A 21,060-nucleotide genomic window follows, 5' to 3' on the forward strand; every position below is an offset into this window, starting at 1 on the left:
TTATATGCTTTGCTTTAAGAGGGGTCAAGGCACTAGGGAAGCAATTACAAAGTTATGCTTGATAATGGAAGCTAGAATTGAAAAAGATCAAAACGTTTTTGCATTCTAAAATAAGCATTCAACAAGGTAAAATGGCGCAGCACGTTGAAAATCCTCACAAACTAGATATATATTACAGGGATAGATGAATACATATATCGTGCAAAGAGTCAAAAGGGAAAGGGGAGACCAAGGGAGAGAGCCCAGATTAAAAACGTGCATAAGGCAGAGAGGAAATCTGTCTTCTCTACCGATTCAACTCTATACGAAGAAGCAATGAAGGAAATAAAATAAAGTATCAGAAGTGAGGTTAAAATACAGCGTAAAAGATATAAACAATCATATGTACTGATGACATTGCTGTCCCCTCAGAATGCGAGAAAAATTTACAGGATTTCATGAACAAAATGAACAGTCTACTGGGAATACAACATGCTCTAAAATTAAACCGAAGAAGAACGAAAACATTGAGAAGCAGCAGAAATTAAATTAATGACAATTTTAACATCAGCATAATGGACCAGACAACAGACAATGCAAAGGAACTCTGCTACCTCGGAAAAAGCATACACCTTAATTAAAAAATGAAGTTCTAAGAATGTACTACTAGATCACATAATTGTATGGAAGTGATTACTGTGGGAAAACTGTAATGGTAGAGAACAAAGCATTCATAAGTGGTGTTACCACAAAATAAAGAAATAGTAAGTTCAACAGAGGATCAGAGAAGAAGAGAATATGTGGAAAACACTAACAAGAATTAGATACATGATGACAGAAAGAGTTTTGAGATGTCAGGGAATAGCTTCTACAGGGCAAAAGTTGTTGGGGGAAACAGATATTACAATATATGCAACAAAGAACTGGGGGCATTGGGTGCAAGCTTTGTTCTGAGTTGAAGAGAGCCACACAGAAGAGGAAATCACTGGTGGGTGCATCAATCTAGAAAACTGATGGAAAATAGGCTACAGATATAGCTGTAGACAGAGGCACTTACCAAAATCACAATTAGTAACCAAGAATGAGTAGTATAAGTCAACCCAAGAAAAAATATATATTTGTCCACATCTCTCCATGATGATGTATGCAGAAATAATTCATGGAGATTGTAAACAGAAGACACTAGTGAAGTTATTAGTACCATAACATTTGTAGATGATGCTAGCCTCTCAGACAATGAGCCAGGAAAAATTGATGATACTGTAAAAATGATAACAATATAAGATGAGCTATGGACAAAGGGGGGATCAATGCTGGAAGAAAAAAGAACTGAAGTGAAAGCAAGCTGTGTGCATGGGTAAAGGAAATGTTAATGAGAAATAAAATGCAAAAGTCACAAAAATACAGAATAAAATTGAGAAGAAAAGTGGAAGAGCATTTCTGAAAATGACACTTTGATCCTCAAAGTAGATATATTTCTTTGGATAAAGAAAATATATTTATAACCAAAAAGAGAAACTAGTTGCAGAAGCCATGCTAGCTAGTTCACATGGGCTGACGTAATGCCCTATTAGTCATTTGTAGTCTGTCTACATCATCAACATTTAAAAAATCAATTTTTGAAAGGAAATCGAGACCTGTAAGTTATTTCATAGTTGGCATGTGGAGTAAAAACATGCAGGAGCAGTATGCATCTTGAGCATTTTCTAATGGCACTTTCAAACATCCCATTACATAAACTTCTCAGGCATTTCTTAGCTATGTGAACCATGCAAACCCCTTAAAAAGTTACTGATCTATTTGTCATACTTCTGCCAAATTACATACCCAGTTAGGTCTCATACTAATCTGATTGTTCTGCTGTCTTTCCAAGTAATTACCAGGATGTATATCAAGTAGTAATACATCTGGCACAGTGCTACCAATTATCTCGATTCAAGAAAAACTTGCCACTGCACAAATAAAAAAAACAGCTACACAGAAAAATGAGGACAAAAAAACTAGCATGAACTCTACTAGTGTGAAATCTCAGTGTAATAACCATGAGGATATCTAGTTAAGTTACAATGTAAAAAATGATAATTAAAGGGAACATGTGATTAGATACATAGTATGAAAAGTATAAAAAAGACCATTTCTAAACAGATTAAGACCAGTACTAGTCTGAACCATGCCAAGGGTACCCTAAAAAGATTCACCAACATTAGGAAAGGATATTACAATTCTGGCATAACATAGTTTCACAACCCAAAACAGTATTTTGTGTTCATTTCAACCTGCCCCTTGTTATTGCTGTCAACATCACTGTTAGATTCAAAAGAACAAATAACATTACTAACAAACACGGAGCACCCAGGATGGAATAACAATATGGCAAGGATAGCCGTTATTTGCCACATAGAGAAGACAATGGGTTGTGACAGGCACAACAAAAAAGTAAGCTAGATATATTCAGCTATCAGACTAAGTCCTTCAACTCCTCCTCTATGAACAGTATAGCCAGTTATTACTATTGCTTTTAAGCCAGAAATGTATTTGAGCTATGATTCTTACCTGACCTGAAAGTCCAGTTTTTGTCGTTTTAAAGTCAATAACAGTGATCAGTGCCTCTGCATCAGGTGGCAAGTCTGGGTCTGGATTACGGGTTGTCAAGAATAACTGGAATCTATCATCAAAATCCACAAGCTTTGCTCCTAGCTGGACTGCTTTCCTGTCACCACCTGACAAGACAAAAGTACGTTAAAATATATGAAATAATCGTAATTTCTGAAAATCAAATGCAAAACACAACATCTATCAAACAGACCAAGTTCTCAGATTGTGTTAAAGGCACAAACAGGGGAAGGTAGATGGTCTGAAACTAAGGAACAACACAGATTACATTATTTATGTTTTGGTCATCACTCAAGGTCCAGGCTGATCAACACACACACAAAAAAAAGAAGGACAATGTCCTGCCTGCCTGACTGCAAGACTATTAACACAAACTGAATTTCCAATCACTTACTGCTATGTTTAATTAACAATTATTTTATTTTTATTTATTTATCAGGTCCCAAGGACAAAGGGAGTCTAACCTACTTTTTTATGGAATGAGTGGTAAGCAGTTTACATAATGCTGATGGAGAATTTATAAACAAAATAATTAAAGAAATAATATGATATGAAAAATATTGTAACACAGTATATGAATGGATAACACATTACAAAGACATGTGCTGACCTACTGTGAAGAGCTCATGTCAAGAACACTGATAACCTTGGCACTAAACACCCACAAGCTCCTTTCTTCATGTCCAGATCATAAGTATCTTTCAAATTATATTTGAATACTTCAGGTTTATCATTCAATTTTTTGCACTTCTGCTGGAAGCCTATTAATGATGTTACATGTAATAACTGCCTATAGGCCTCTGTTATTACATGTAACAGATATAATCAGAGATGAAATGTGAGATTCTTGATTTCAGCAATGACACCAACTTCATCATCTCTTTTGTGTCACTGGATGTGAAAACCACCCAAGACTTCACATATTATTTACCCTACATTTGCACATTTGTAAGTCCTCCTCATCTGACAGCATTAACATACCATCCACAAACAATTTCTATTGAGTCATTTACTAGTTCTGAGTTTCTATAAAATCTATATAGTGTAAGTAGAATGTTATTTATCTAAATATTGTTTTTATATCCTCTAACTGCCAATGTACTGAGAATAGTCCTTCACATTATTTTAATCTATAGTTACTTTTACTAGTACTAATTGATGTTACAATGTCAACATTGGGAAAGATGTATCTGTATAATTTGTGCCAATAACTGGAAAATAATTTTGTAAAAACAATTGCACATCAAGTAGATTTGGGGTCCCCACTCGGCCAGCTCAGATTTTATCCAAATTTTCTACGCTGCATTGATAAGCTATTAAGGGAAGCTGTACAGATTTCTTGCTCACAGATCTTCATACTTTGTGATGAGGTATCCCAAAAGTGAAGGGCAACCAAATGTTGTACTGACTTTTCAAAAATTTTGTTGTAGCTTCAACTGCTATATCACAGTGAACTGTTGTGGTAAAGCAGCAAAACATGACAAAGAGGTTGAACAACTTACACATCTTGCACATTTTACACCACTTGATTCATTATATTTCCTCCAGCTACATTAAGAAGCTTCAAACTTTGTTGTGGCAAAGATTACCCAAAGCTTACATAGCTTGATCTTTTCACAGGATTACTTTACGAAGCTCTCTTTATGTGACCCTGTGTCTATTGAGACTGTTTATAGCACAGTCCAGTTTGAACACTTTCAAGTTTATAGTTTTTGAGACTTATGGGATTGCTGAAGATGGCCAGAAATATTTATCATAAAAATAAGTTAGTCCACAAGTGTCAAAATCACCACTTGAAAGAGCATTCTTTTCTCTACAAAATATCATATTTCCATGATTGCACTTTTCCCTGAAGGTCTACAACCATACAGAAAAGTTTTGCATGGAAATGGCTATTTTGAAAAATCATCTTCTATGCTTACACTATTAGTATGTAAACAGTAGTAAATACATGCACAAATTCAGTATGCCTTAAATGAAAAAACTGCAGTATGCCTTAGTTTCACAAACTCTTGTGGATGCAGTAAGTGGAAAGGACCTACTAAGCTGTACTTTTGGTAATTTTGGTCATTCAAGTTACCATTTGATAATATTTAATTTCAGAAAAACACTGCAAAATGTTGGAGAGCTTTCTCCTAAATGAAAGGAACTGTTAGAATTTTTTTACCTATGGTAAGATAATGAATCTACAATTGCTCTTCACCATCATGCCATTTTGATGAGAAAATTTTTAATTTCTCAAAGATCATACTGTAGTCCAGGGTCAGCCACGAATTTGGCTCACTACCCATACTCTGGTATGAGTGCCAAAGTGCTCAGCCTATCTTTACACTTCTCCTATTGCCATGGCACAATGTCTGAATGTGAGGAGGAAGGAGAAGAGGGGCAAACTGTGGACATGCTTCACTTAAATGGCAATGCAGTCACACTGCATGCAACTTGGTTTTATATTTCACATTTCCAAACAACATAGATCACAACCAACACAAATTTTCAGTGTTATTTATCTTTAGTACAGGGTAGAAACTGTGTCAGCACACAGGCAGACACAGAAGATTTCACAGATTTGAGCACTCAGGTTGCAAATAATTGTGACTTATTTAGTTTTGTAATTGAAAAAATGTTTTTCACACATGTATGTTGCTTGAAATATTGTATCACTTTTGTAAACTTATTATGGAGATGTGGAAATGCTTCCTGGGGAAAACAATGTAGACATCCTGGACAGCTTTAGCACACAAGGATTTGTCTTGAAAATGTAAATTACATTACAGATCAATCAACTATATCTGCATATGCACAGGGGCACTTTCGACTGAAACAGCAAATTGTCTCGAATACAGCTCAAAACAAATTGAAGATTGACAGTTTCCTCAATATATTTAGAAAACTATCCTTGTAATTCTTTCAAGGCCACAATAAATTCTTCAAACCTCACACTTTACTTACTGTCACTGAGCTTAGGGAACTGGAATGTGTTTGTCAGAATTTGTCACTACTACAATGTGAGTGCAGGCTTTCTTGGCAAATTTCATATATGAAGTCTTCACGGGTAGTCAGCTAAGTAGCGTCGTCATCTCGTAGCAACGTTTCGATGCAATGTGTCTCCATCATCTTCGCCTGAAGATGAAGGAGACGATTCCACCGAAACGTTGCTACAAGATGACGATGCTACTCAGCTGACAACCCATGAAGACTTCATACAAAAATATGTTGTTTCTCACCTTGCAATGTCATACTATGGGCAGAGTGCAGAGAAATCCACTTAAAATGCGAGGTTCAAAATCCATTCCAGATATTCTAACCCAAAGTACTTCATAGTAATATATAACTTCCCCATACATTTTTCTCAATTCCATTGAAAACTGTTGCAACTGACAGTGGAATAAGGCATGCAATTTTAGAAAATTCACTATTCATACCACCAATTTCTTCATGTGCCCAATAGCTGCAAATTTAGCACCAAGTGTTTCTTGATGTAGATAGCAATAAATAATCATTTTAATTTTTTGCTCCCTTGTCAACTAAATCTTTAAATTCAATAATGGAGAAAAAGACAGATTGCTATTTACTGCAAAGATGACAGTATGTTGCAGACTGGCACAATTAAAAGACACTTACACATACACTTTTGGCCACAGCCTTCATCAAAAAAAGAAAGAGAAACACACACCATTCATTCCCACACACATGATCGCTAACTCTGGCAGTGTGGACCAGAATGGAAGCAGTAACCTGAAGGGAGCAGGGAAGGGGAAAGGACAGTGTGCATGCATGGGGAGAGAGAGATGGGTGGTTGTGGGGCATGGAGGTGGGGAACACAGAGCAAATGAGGAAAGGAGGAGGCAAAAGATGGGATGGAACATTGGCAGAGGATGGCACACAAAGCAGGTGGGAGAGAAGAAAAGGGAGGATGTAATAGGACAAAGAGTGTGGGAACTGTTGGGTGGAGGGTATTTGGACAGTGTGTTAGCGTATGTTGAGGCTGGGATAACTACAGGAGGAGAATGAGTAATTCCCATTTGTGCAGCTCAGAAGAGATGGTGGTGGAGGGGAGGATACAGATGGATCGGTCAGCAAAGGAGCCACTGAAATCAAGAAAGTTATGTTCAGCTGCATGTTATGCCTCAGGCCTACTTTGCTCTTGGGCACCGTTTGGCGGTGGCCGTTTATCCTGGTGGGGAGCTGGTAGGTAGTTATACCAATATAAAAACCTGTGTGATGACAGCAGCAGAGATAGCATATGACATGGCTGCATTCACAAGTTGCCCAGCCTCTGGTGAGATAGGATAAACCTGTGACTGAACTGTACTAGGAAGTGCTATGTGGATGGACTGGACAGATCTCGCATCCAGGTCTTCCACAGAGATATGGAGAGTGGCATAGGGATGGATTAGGATGTTGTAGAAGGTGGGTGGGCAATGGAACTCCACTTTATGAAGGATGGGAGGGATCTCAGGTAGGATGTCCTTCATTTCAGGGCATGAAGATAGGTAATCAAAAGCCTGGCCTGGCGGAGGACACGGTTCACTTGTTTCAGTCTGGGGTGGAAATGGGTGACAAAAGGGGTACTGCTTTGTGGCTGGTTCTTGAGGTGGTGGGAGGATTTGGGATGTGAGGGGAAATGGCATGGGAGATCTGTTTGCAGGCTAGGTCTGGGGCATAGTGCCTGTTTGTAAAGGATCACAGTTGAATTATGGTATGAACTGGGAGACCTGGGGTTCAATATTGGCATTAGGTTGGCTGTAGTTGGAATGACTGACAGGAAAAAAGTGTTTACATTGCAGGAATTGGGAGAATGAGAGTAGGTCTTTGACAAATCCAGTGTGGTTAAAATTTTGTTGTACGGCCAGGGTGAGTCCTTTAGGTAGGACTAGTACATCCCTATCCCACTCCCAATCCCAACTCCTTGCCACAAGAATCATATCCCTGTGGAAGACCCAAGTGCAAGACCTGCCCCATCAACCCAACAGTTCCTATTACAGTTCTGCCACAGGCATACCCTATCCCATCAGAGGCTGGGCCACCTGTGAAAACAGCCATGTCATATATCAGCTCTGCTGCAATCATTACACAGCTTTTTATATAGGTATGACTACCAACCAGCTGTCCACCAGAATGAGCAGTCACCCTCAAACTGTGGCCAAGAGCAAAGTAGACCTCCCTGTGGCACAACATGCATCTGAACATAACAGACTTGATTTCAAAGGCTGCTTCACTACCCAATCCACCTATTCCTCCCCACCACCGCCAGCTTTTCTGAACTGCGCAGATGGGAGCTATCCGCAAAACACACTCTTCTCCACTAATATTTTATCCTGGCCTCAACCTACGGTAACATACTATCCCCACATCCTTCACCCAATGGCTTTCACCCTGCTGTCCTATCACCTTCTCTGCATTCTTGTCTCCCACTCTCATTGTGTGCTGCCCTCTGTCAATGCACCCTTCCATCTGTGCCCATTCCTATCTTTTTTTTTGTTCCATTCTCCCCACCTCCCTGTTCCACAAATTCCTGGTGCTGCACCTGTCGACAGTCTAGTACCTGCACACTCCACCAGACACTGCTCCTCCCTTCCCCCACGAGTACACACTATCTCTTCCCCTTCCCCTTCCCCATTCCCTCTGGATTGCTGCTTCCATTCCTTATGATAGTTGCATTCTGATCCGAGCTGCCAGTCGTGTGCATGAGATGTGCTTGCTTGTATGAATGAACAGAGTGTGTTTCTCTTTCTTTTTCTGACAAAGGCTGTGGCCAAAAGCTTATGTGTAAGTGTAATTGTGCCTGTCTGCAAGTTAACGTGTCACCTTCATGGTATGTAGCAATCTATCTTTTCCTACAGTGTCGATATTCCAACATGCAGCTCCCACTGTCTGAAATCTTTTTATTTCATAGTTTGATAGTGACCACCAATGTGCCAGATTATGAAATCTATCCTATCTCACAGCACACAGGTTGCCATGTGTGTTATTTCTGTCCGTTTTTAGGCAGTGGGACTTCTTGGTCACATTTGACATAACTGTCATACAGTATATGACATGGTAAAGAGTAAATGGATTCTAGGTGTCCACATGGTTGGTTGTTTTCTAGATGAACTTCAAGCTGAACATAACAAAAAGTCTATATTACGAGCCTTTGGTTATTGCTGACATCATATTCATATGTGTTATGTGACTTGCATTTATGAGTTGTAATGTCACATTTGGCCAATCAGATGTAAGGGTTGAATAAATAAAAAGTACAAAATTGTAAAAATATATACAAAAAGCTGATGTTAATTGTCTTGAAGTACCAATCAAGCAAGTTGGATTTAATGAAAAACTATGTCTATCATGTATGTAAGTTCTTATATCAAACTTAGATCCAATGGTAACCCAACATTTCATATTAAATTAGACAATTTTTCATGAAGGAGATGGGGAGACCCCAAACCGAATTTTGTTGGTTAAAACTCTGTAAAGGTTTGTTTATACATCTTATCCTGTAGCTCTGTTTGTTCATTAAGTATGTTGTCAGGGTGTTCCATCAGATGAGTGTATATCTTAATTTATTTTAGAACATTTAGTGATCTACCTTTTTCAGCTTTATGAAGAATGGTGGTGTTTTTATTAATATCAGTAGCAAAATGCTTGTTTTATCTTAAATGAGTACCAAATGCTGAGGGATTGGCTTCATTCTCATTAACATGCTCTACATCTTGTTTAGAAGTCTCTCCCCGTTTGCCCAACATAGAATTTATCATATTCACTATATATTATTTAGTATACTCTGGAAATGTTTTATATTTGACTCTTGGGTATAATACCATGGTCTTACATTTTTCTCTGTCATGAAGCTAATTTCCTCACACATTACTGGTCAATTTTTTTTATTTGGAAATGATGATCCAGTAAGCCCAATACATCTCTAAAGACAACATAGAACCTTCCATTTCCTTCCAGAATAATCATTGAAATCCAGTTTTTAATTATGAATAATATATTTAATATGAGCTAATGTTACCTTGGTTTGTGAGTTCTCGTCTTAGAATAGGATACAGTACTGGATCAATTGAATCAGCTTCCTCAATCAGAAGTGTTTTGCCAAACCTAAAACATAATTCAATAATAAATATTATTCTACTCAAAGAATATATGGAAAACAACGCTTAAGGTTTCCCTGATGATAATACCTTTTTTTCCTCTGGTAAGATAGAAAATTCCATATGCCTAGTTGCAAATGTTATTTAAATGTGGTAATGGAAAGAAGTTCTGGCAGAACATAACAATTCAGCAGTAAAGATAACAACTCATTGAATAATATGGACATTAATTTGAATACAGGCACACACACAAGACAGAAAACTTCACAAGGTATCAGACAAGTCCATTTTTGAACTTGAGTACACAAACACACACAAATGTATGCACACAAGTTCCCAGTCTTGTACATGTGCCTTGTGATGTGTTGTTACTTTGACTCCCAAATATACATTCAGAGGACTTATATATACAATATGAGCTCACTATTCTGACAGCACAGCAAAGACACACTAACCTAATATTAATGTGATAAGTAGAAATAATATAGAAACTGGAAACTATAATTGCTAGAAGATCAACTTTTATTTTGTAATTGTTCAGTTACACAAATATTTTGGCAATACAACTAATTGGTCATGAACTGCATCATACAAAGTTTAGAGATATTCAGACTTACGTAAAAGGAGGTTTATGTGGTGTGGCGATACCTGTAAGACACCGCTAGCCCACGCCTCTCGCGGTGTGCGTTTAACCCCATTTAAATGACGCGCCAAGCGCGCGCCCAGCGGCTGTACGATTAATTAAATAATCGGCGTGCTAATCACAGTTGAAATCTCTGGTCCAGAGGGACGTGAAGAGGCTGTGGTCCAGAGAGAGAGTAGAGTCAGTCGAGTCTTGTTCAGTCTTAAGAGTCAGTCGAGCTAGAAAGTGTCTTGTGAAACGATCATTCTGTGGATAATATTAGTGTGATGATTTCTTTTATATGTGTTGTGTTGTCTTCTTCGATGAGTAAAAAAAAATATAGGTAAAATAAATTTTTGTGATGTCCATAAATAAGTTCATTCCAGTAAAAATAGAACCACTTCCCTTCACCTTTATTCACCCTTTTTTCTTTCTTTCCTTTCAACAAATATAAAAAAAAATTACCACCCTCCTTTTTTTTTAAATTCCGGACATCACACTGACGACCGTTTACAGGACGCCAATCTTCGGATTTTACTGGAATGAACTTAACAAGGGCAAATTAAAGTAAAATCATACGTGTAGTAATATTTATTGTCTTGTACATTGGCTAAAAAACTGTAATTTTCTCTTTCATGCCCAATATGAAAACAAGAGCTAACGTTGTTTCAAGATTAACAAGATTTCTGCAAGCTTCAACGCAGCGCGGTGAGTAGTGCAAAAGCATTTGTTCTGCTATGCCATTGTCCAGCGTGCGCCTCCCGCCTATGCTAACTTTTATTCCCATTTCCCATGCCTTTCCCTAAACAAGAATCATACCCTTTGTCCATGGAATTTCTATTATTGTAACATTGAAATTCAACAGTAAGATATGCAGAAGTCATTGTTATGAGTCAATCCTGTTTGTTACGTCATGTCACCACTTTCAGATTAGCTACGCGAATACGGTTACAACCACAATAATAATTCAGACATTTTTGGAAATTCTATCAAGTAATAGTTATTACCGTCTAACTATTTAAATTTTATTTATCTTTTGTACTTTGCAAGCCATCGCCATTCTGGGTGTACTATTTGTATATTTCACGTTTGTTAATTATTGGCAAAAATGGAACAACAGCAACAGCAAACTGATAACGGTGATGCTACGGTATCATCAGCACCCCCTTTCCTAGGCTTTTCCAGCCCAGAATCTATGGAATTTACTGCAGGTGTATCACATCAAATAATACTAAGTAACGAAAGTAATTCATCAGGTGACACACCCAATAATCCTGACCCTATGGAAAACGATAGTAGACGTGTCCAACTAGGGATTTCCCACTCCGATCCTAATTTGCACAACTCTAGTGAAAGGAACAATGATCCAAACATTGATCCGAATCAGTACGGAATTTTAATACAACTTCTTACGCGAAGTATGGATAGCATCCTTAATGAAAGGTTTGATAAACTAGACACTAGATTTGATAAACAGGAGCAGAGTACAAAAGAATTAAACAGCAAAATCGATCAATTGTCTTCTGAGGTAACATCTACTCTGGAAAAACAGGCTAACCAAATCTCAGAACTTAATTCAAAAACGACACAATTGACTGAAAGTTTCAACGAATTGTCATGTCGTGTAAACACTCACGAAAATTCCTTTGTTAAATATCAAACAGTGACAAATTCCGAAATGCAGTCATGTAAAACCAAGTTGGATCCAGTCACGAACGCTCAGGCTCAGGTCAATGATCTAGTTCAGAATTTCGTGCAAAATCAAACCACCTCACAAAATAAAATTTCAATGGATATCGAAGGTATTACTCAACAAGTTAGCGTAGTATGCTTACAACAATTAGAAATGAAAGAAAAAATTTCCCATTTGGAGGAAAAAACAGAATCGCTTTCTTTAGAGTGTAACGCAAACATTGCAGAAAATTTAGTGCACGAATGTGGTATTTGCAACAAGCTCATTGAGCAAAGGGTAGAAACCGCTACAAAAGAGATTTTACACAAGGCCATGTCGCAAGTGCAAACCGAGACCAACACTTTAAAAAACCAAATTTCTCAGTTATTAACTCCCGATTCTAACGTAGTTACTGTTCCGCCTACAACCCTACTCACAACGAGTTCACCGCCTAATTTCACTGTGCAGTTTGTTCCACAGTCTAACAGCGAATCACTTGCGAGCGAAAAACATCAAACAGAGCCGCTCTCAGTGATCGCACAAAACAGTAATTCTCAACCACCCTTGTGCCATGAAGTTTCACCAGGGAACAATAGTTCAGGCCCTATAGTGCCTGCCGGTATTGTTGACGGTAACATGATTAAACATGCCTATTTTCCAACGTTCAGTTCCGATGATACCCAAGCGGTGCACCCGATTGTTTTTATTAGGTCTTTTGACGGAATGTTTCCGCACAACTGGTCAGATGCGGAAAAGATTTTTTTTGTAAGTAATCTGTTGAGGGGGCGAGCATCCAGATGGGGAGCTGAAATAAAAAGGCAAAATTTAACTTTCAAGCAATTTGAAGAGGCTTTTCTGCAGGAATTCTGGTCAGAACATGAGCAAAAACAACTTCGACGTGAAGTTCACAATCCCGAAGCATACAACCCTCGTAAAGAAACTTTGCGTCAATATTTTGAAAGATACCTGGACAAAACACTTTATTGGTCAAAACCGGCCGATCTTGCCGATGTGATTAACACCTTAAAAAGTCATTTACTCCTGCATTACCGGACACAATTAATTGGTGTTCCGGAAACTAACATCAAGAAATTTCTAGATTATTTGAATGAAGTAGACCTTGTGTTTAGAGGAGATTCAGGGAACACTCCACATATTTATAATGCTAATTCCAACTCTCGCCAAAACAATTGCCATAATTTCAATCAAAATAACAACAGCGGTAACATGTGGAATGCAAACCCGCTTCCTCAAAATCAGGGGCATAAATCACAACAGCCCAACTTCACACAATATTCGCAGCAATCTTGCGATCCCCGATTCCAAAATTCCAACAATTACAACAGTTTTGGTAATGGTCAATTTTACCGAAAAAGTAATAGTAATGGCAACAGACGCAATGGTAGTTTCAACAACAATCAGTACTCCAGAGGCAACAACAACCGTAACCGAAATAACAACAATCAAAACAGACGTCAGGATGGAAGATACAACCCTGGTTATTTTGAGAGAAATTCGCCATATCAGCAGAATAATTCAAATTGTCAAAATTCTAGAGTCAGTTATCCACCCCCGCAGTGGGGAAACCCGAACTATACACCACACAACTACAATTATATGTTTCCGAATGCACGACACGTTGTACCAACAAACAATGCTAATAATCAGGACTGCGGTAATCAAGCTCCACCGAATACCAAACATGTCCATGAACAAAGGAAACGCGGCGGAAAACATGAGCAGACCGGCGTAAGCGCCCAACCCCCGGTCGAGAACGTGAGCACGGGCGCAAATAATCTTGCAAATTGTTTTTTGAGATTCCAAGACGGACACACTATGGAACATGACCTTCTTGCCGAGAATAATAAGTCTAGTAATAACGACAAAGTAAAGGTAACGGTTCAGGCAACTGCTGTTTTATCGTTAGAGAAATCCATTGTAGAAGTGTTATTCGACACTGGAGCGTCAGCAAGCGTGATTTCTAGTTCCCTGTACTTGGATCTAGATAAAGGTTCTAAACTTCCGACGTTTCCAGTGCAGAACTGCCGAATCATCGGTGCCACTGGAAACAAATCAAAAAATGTCAAATTATAAGCTCTTCTAACTTTTGTTGTTTCCAACGTGCATGTTCGTTATCATTTCCTTGTTGTGGATAATTTAACAGTTCCATGTCTTTTCGGCATCGATTTCTTAAATCAGTATGGAGCAGTGATTGACTTAGGGAATGGTATCTGTCAATTGACGGTTGAAAAGCAAAGAATTTTGATACCTTTATCTAAAACAATTAATAACAACAATTCTTATCGGGACGTACGTCACTTGAAAGTACAATCTGTGCCCATCACTAATTTTTCTATGACAAACAATTGCAATTCTTCTTACAATGCTGATAGCAAAACTCTGTGGGAAAAGTGTGCCGAAGCCTACCATCTAACTGATTTGCAAAAACAGAATCTGTTTCACCTTCTTCAACAATTTTCAGTAGTCTTTCAAGATAAACCTGATATCATAAGTGGGTATGTGTACAAGATGGATGTCAAACCCCACCTAACATTTTGTCATACACACTACAATATACCGTGGTCTAAAAAACCAGCGGTTATGCAGGAAATTAACAGAATGCTACGTTGGAAAATCATAGAAAATTCGCACTCGCCGTATTGCAACCCTTTGTTGTCAGTTTCGAAACCCGATGGAAGCGTGCGTCTTGTTCTCGATGCACGCGAAATCAACAAAATTATTATACCGGTAAATACTCGCCCTGTAAATCTGGACGAACAACTCCTGAAATTTCACAACGCCAAATTTCTGACTAATATCGACCTACGATCGTCCTACTACCAGATTCTTCTACATCCTGAATCACGTAAATATACCGCATTTTTGTGCGAAGGACGATCATACCAATTCCGTGTTTTGCCATTCGGGTTACGAATAAGTGCAGGAATCTTTATCGAGGCGCTTGACGACGTCCTCGGGCCAGATTTACTTTCACAAATCACTCCCTATGTGGATGATTTAGTTGTGGCGACTGACACCTGGGAAGAACATGTCGATCTTCTAAGACAAATTTTGATTAAATTCGCCGATGCAGGCGTGACAATCAATTTGGAAAAATCAAGGTTCGCCCGACAACAGATTAAGTTCCTTGGCCACATCATCACGCCGGAAGGCATCAGGCCGGACTCTAAAAAGACTGAAGCAATTCGCAACTTTCCTGCACCCCGAACCAAAAAACAACTTAAAGCATTTTTGGGTCTTTCGTCATTTTTCAGAAAGTTCGTGACACAGCAAGCTCTTAACAGCCCACATCTTCTAAATCTTCTAAAGAAAAATTCCCTTTGGCGATGGACTACAGAATGTCAAGCCGATTTTGAAAAAATTAAACAATCATTAATCCACGCACCACTCCTCTGTCATCCGGACATGTCAAAAGACTTCTGCCTATCGACCGATGCGTCATCTTATGGACTTGGGGCCTTTTTGTTTCAACTGTCTGTTGAACATGCTCGAACAATAGTAAAACCTATCATTTTTGCCAGTCGCATCTTAACTGAATGCGAGAGATCGTATTCAGTTACGGAACGCGAGACCCTTGCAATTATTTGGTCCATGCGAAAATTTCAATATTTTCTCTGGGGAAAACATACACGCATCTATACAGACCACCAAGCTTTATCATTTTTACTGTCTTGCAAATTACTTCATTCCCGGCTCACTCGTTGGTGTTTGTCGTTACAAGAATACGATTTCGAAATTATTTACATCTCCGGCGAAACCAATATTGTTGCGGACGCTCTTTCTCGTCTTCCGCACGATGCGAAAAATCTTTCAGATTTGCATGAGCAAACTTCCGACTTTCAGGTCATGTTAATGTATGACGAATCATACAACCGCTACTATCACCGAATCTGCAGGGATTTTGCACAGTTACAAGATGCCGATCCTAGGTGGTCTACAGTAAAAACAAAATTATGTCAGAATTCAAATTCTAATCTTCAAAATTACTACAAGATCAACAATGGTGTACTGTTTCATCGTTCCCATCTCGTGTCAGAGCGTTGGTTGGTATGTTTACCGGAAGCTTATGTTGACGACTTCATTTTGTTCACCCACAAAACCTGGGGACATTATGGCATTAATAAATGTGCCGCCAAGATCCTACGCTTCTGCTATTTTCCTAACATGCGACGTAGAGTCCTGCAGGTCATTCGCAAATGTATCATTTGCCAGAAGGCAAAATATTTGAACAAACATGCATCAATTGAATTGCATCCCATTCTTCCAAAGCAACCGCTTGATTTGATTTCCGTAGACATTGGCGGACCCTATCCACAATCCCGCGGTGGTGCTAAATACATTTTGGCTATATTGGACGTTTTTACTAAGTATGTGAAATTGTACGCCTTGCGCACAGCCACTGTTGCGGCTATCATTCGACGCTTTTCGGCCGACTACCTAGCCCGCGTCGGAAAACCTGTCGCTGTCCTAACGGACAATGCATCGTACTTTACGAGTGCAAAGTGGAAATCATTTCTGCAACATTCCGATATTAGACATGTTCTTACTTCCCGATTTCACCCACAGGGTAACCCCGTTGAGCGAATTTTTAAAGAATTTAATCAATTTATGCGCATCCATTCTTCTACAAAACATTCCAAATGGATAGAATACCTCGCTCCGTTCGAGTACATTGTGAACAATTTGCCACATAGTTCAACCGGATTCTCACCTGCCGAGTTATTATCAGACGAACCAGAAAAAAACTCATGGTCAAGTCCCCTGCCTAAGTTGTCTTCGAACGATATTTCTTTGCAGGAAAAGGTAAGGCAAGCTGCCATTACCCTGGCACACACTGCGGAGCTCCGGAAGAAAAAATTTGATAAACGGGTCAGACCGACACGTGTGTTCGAAATTGATGATTTGGTATTGCTCACAACCCATCCCAAATCTACGAGGCTAAAACGTTTGCTTAAGAAATGGCAATTAGTTTACTCAGGTCCATACCGGATCGTCGATATTCCTCACCCTGGATGTTATTTATTAGCATACCCTACAACACAGAAAGTTAAAGGACTTTACGCCCACCACCACTTAAAGCAGTATGTAAAGTAAGAGAAAGAGAAAGGATGTGCTAGTTACAGCTAAAATGTTAGTGTTAATTGTTAGTCAATGCAAAGAATCATAACGCATTAAACTATAGCAAATCTACGTTAAACATTACATGCAATCCAAGAACTATTTAATCTACGTTATATTTACTATGCTACGAATAATTTGACTACTAGCCAAGGACAACGAAGTTAGCGACCAAACTTACTCCTTAAGCAGGCATTTTCTAGAACAGGAAACTATGTACAAGAAAAAAGATTTTATTATGTTAATAACTGTGATGAATTTGAGAGCCACCAGAATGCTATACTATACGCCAGCATGAGTGAATGATTGTGCTGAAATGAGTGTGAAAGAATGAATGTGAATTTTAGTTTATAATGTAGTTTTTTATGATGATGATGAGGATTTCGTTGTGTGTGAGCCAATGATGCCACCACGTAGTATTATTTGATGATTTGCGATTTATATTGAAGCTGTTCTATGAGAAGAAAGGTGAATATTAATTATATGAAGCTGTATGAATGAAAACGATACGCGTGTATGAATACTGATAGATGTTAATGAGAAATGATTCGCCGTGTAGGCAATAAAAAAGGAGAAAGAAAAACTTATTTGGTATGTGCCCTATTTAAAAAAAACCATTATCTCACGCTTGGCATAAAGAGTTTGTGTGCTCTCCATCCTAACAAACGTAAATTTTGTACATAGGTCATTGTGGAGGAAAAATGTTTATCAGCCACAGCGAAATAAATAATCTGCTTACGTAGCGAATAAAAATTGCTGTCGTCATAGAATCTCATTCTTTACACAGGCTAATTGTGTAGTACCATGCATGCAGGCTGCCTTCGTAAGATTCGTGTTCTACATTTACGAAGGTCGTGTTTAATGGTTACGAACTTATGAAGTCACTAACATTAACACTATTTTAAAAAAATGTTTTTATCCTGTGAAGAAATTTAGGTGAAATCTAACACTCATTACTTGATACTGTGAGGACATGGACATATGTATTTGTGTAAGTGGGATAGTATATAAGTTATGCAATTTTATGTCGTTCTGTCTGGACCAGAGTTAAGAAAATGCGACTCTCATAAAACAATTGCTAGGATACGAAGTCTCCCGCTCTCTGCTCATGTTCTCGACCAGGAAACAAAAACTACACGACTACCGGTACGACGTACAATTCACGATTACAAGAAAACATACTTTAGTGTATGAGATTTTTCTTTCTCTTTCAGCAAAGTGGATAAGTTTTTGAAGATTTGTGTGTGAAGCAGTACGACGCAGCTGTCTTCGTGGACACAGCGATTTTCTTGTCTTTATGGAAACTAAAGCGCATTCATTTTCCTTTACCTACAGGAAATTCATATATTTATTTTACTACGTGATACTCACTAAAGTACACCTCTTATGGAAGGATCCTATAGTCATTTATTAGTACGTTTACTGACCGAATTTTTTTCAGGAATATAAACTACCGTGTCATTAAGCGCGTATTTACCTAAACATGACTGATTCAACGAGTGAATTAAACCATATACGGTACTCACATTGATTCTTGCAAAAATCTTTGACTGATTTACAGGAAGTGATTGACAATGATCATTGAATTTCTTTTTGCTTAAACAGCAATTCGGATCAACTTTAAAGGATGAAACTGAATACAACATGAATGGGCTTAAAGTCAGTGACACTTGCGCAATGGCAAAGTTTATGATGCATACGTTACGCAAACAGATACACTATTCGTCGCACACATGTGTGAAAACACTACTGTATTGATGAAGATTTTGTAAATATGAATATAACCCAATCCTTCTATCTTGATCCTACTCCCACCTCCTTGCCCACTGCTGGACGATGGATAGTGGGGTAGTGAGGTTTTTGCACTATTCTTTTGTATATTTTGTCCATTCATAATTTGCAGCACTTAGGGTCTCTCGTCGAGTCTTGCAGAATTCTTGATGGCAGATGCCATAGATTTCAATATTCTGTAAAGAAGGAGATAGTACTCCGTTAGTGCACATGCACAGCAAGAAATAGATGGCACAACCTGAATTTCGTGTACATAAATATGTCATGTCATGTCTAATTGTAAAATTTTGTAAATGTAAACAACTAGCAATCTCAATATAAATCTGAATTTTGTAAAGTTTCACGGGACACGACTAGCAAAACATGTCTAATTGTAAGTTTTTGAAGATGTAAACAACTATATTCTCTATATAAATATGAATTTTGGGAGAGTTTCACAGGTCACGACTAGCAAAGTATTTCAATGGCTATGTAGCAACTTAGCTACGAAGAAGTTCATTTGTATTATGTATATTGAATTTCATGTCTATAGTAGGTAATCATTTTATGTATATGTACATGTCCGTTTTTGCTAAGTAATTTTGAACTTGCCTATTCAAAACTTAAATGTCCTCTTGTGAAGGCTACACACAAAACAGTCTTACTATGTGCACCTAATATAAAAGGAGAAAAGATGCAAAGTGTAATTTTGCTCAAAAGTGAAGTGTCTGTGAAAATGTGTTCTCAGCAGGAACAGGACGTCGAACCTCCCTTCTGAACAGTGTAAAAAAAATCAAATAGTGTTGATAAAGAGAAATCAACCAGTCAAGAGTAAAAATATGATAGAAAAGTGTTTTCCGTACAAAGTGATAAGTTTAATCTCAAATTCTACGATAAAGTGCAATGATGCGTATCACAGTGATCCCTACCTTGGAAAGTGCTTGGAAGTCTGCGTTGTACGGTCTTCGGATGCGGCTACCAGTACTGTCGCGTCCGTCGTAAGGGGTGGCGCCGCCAGACGTGTCACCGCCTATTATACCTCAACAGCGGACCCGAGCGCGAGGCTGTACTTTATGCTATAATTCTTTATATATGTATGTACTTGTCATATGTTTGAAAATGTTGTATAATGCTGGTGCAAACACTGCACAACCTTGTTCGTCAACTCAAATCTGGTACTGCCGCGAAGTTTGAAAAACTTACGCACCAGTACAGGGGGCCGTGTGGCGATACCTGTAAGACACCGCTAGCCCACGCCTCTCGCGGTGTGCGTTTAACCCCATTTAAATGACGCGCCAAGCGCGCGCCCAGCGGCTGTACGATTAATTAAATAATCGGCGTGCTAATCACAGTTGAAATCTCTGGTCCAGAGGGACGTGAAGAGGCTGTGGTCCAGAGAGAGAGTAGAGTCAGTCGAGTCTTGTTCAGTCTTAAGAGTCAGTCGAGCTAGAAAGTATCTTGTGAAACGATCATTCTGTGGATAATATTAGTGTGATGATTTCTTTTATATGTGTTGTGTTGTCTTCTTCGATGAGTAAAAAAAAAAATATAGGTAAAATAAATTTTTGTGATGTCCATCAATAAGTTCATTCCAGTAAAAATAGAACCACTTCCCTTCACCTTTATTCACCCTTTTTTCTTTCTTTCCTTTCAACAAATATAAAAAAAAAACAAAAAATTACCACACTCCTTTTTTTTTTTTTTTTTTTTAATTCCGGACATCACAGTGGCACTACGAGAATGCACAATAATATCAAGATTTTTTTTTCCTATCTGTCAATCTGTCAAAATCTGACACAGAGTGTATGTTGTGCCCTCTGGTTTTCTCAGGATGATTGATTAAGGGTGTGCTTCCAGGTGTTCTGCTGGCAAAACACCCAGAAAGATATCATTAATCAGAGCAACTATTTATGCGTAAATCATTCACGTACAACAGGAACAGAATAAGATCTCAAATGGAGTCTGGAAGATAATTTTCTACATTTATGATTAAAATTAATTTTTCTAGACTGTAAAAGTATGATATAACATACAAGTGATCGTTACCTCAAACTTAGACATACTTGGAGATAAAGATAGTGAAGTGTACCAAGTTTAATCCTGTGTAAGATTATAGAAGTTTTCTGCAACCTGACTACTTTTATCAAATGTCATGTGAAGTTTTTTAAATTTGTTAATACCAA

At 38.3% G+C, this 21,060-nt stretch overlaps 1 protein-coding gene across 1 annotated transcript in view; it reads right to left on the minus strand.

Annotated features, from left to right (window-relative positions):
* The window catches only part of LOC126328907 (cytoplasmic dynein 2 heavy chain 1), a 906,666-nt gene that overhangs the window by 142,512 nt on the left and 743,094 nt on the right, over positions 1 to 21,060 (minus strand). The window contains exons 59-60 of the mRNA XM_049996078.1: positions 9,596 to 9,681; positions 2,533 to 2,699 (exon numbers count right to left, since the gene is read on the minus strand). Coding sequence (XP_049852035.1) covers positions 2,533 to 2,699; positions 9,596 to 9,681 — 253 coding nt within the window. The remainder of the gene's footprint in view (positions 1 to 2,532; positions 2,700 to 9,595; positions 9,682 to 21,060) is intronic.

Source organism: Schistocerca gregaria, chromosome 2 (genome assembly GCF_023897955.1).
Source record: "Schistocerca gregaria isolate iqSchGreg1 chromosome 2, iqSchGreg1.2, whole genome shotgun sequence".
Classification (NCBI taxonomy): domain Eukaryota; kingdom Metazoa; phylum Arthropoda; class Insecta; order Orthoptera; family Acrididae; genus Schistocerca; species Schistocerca gregaria.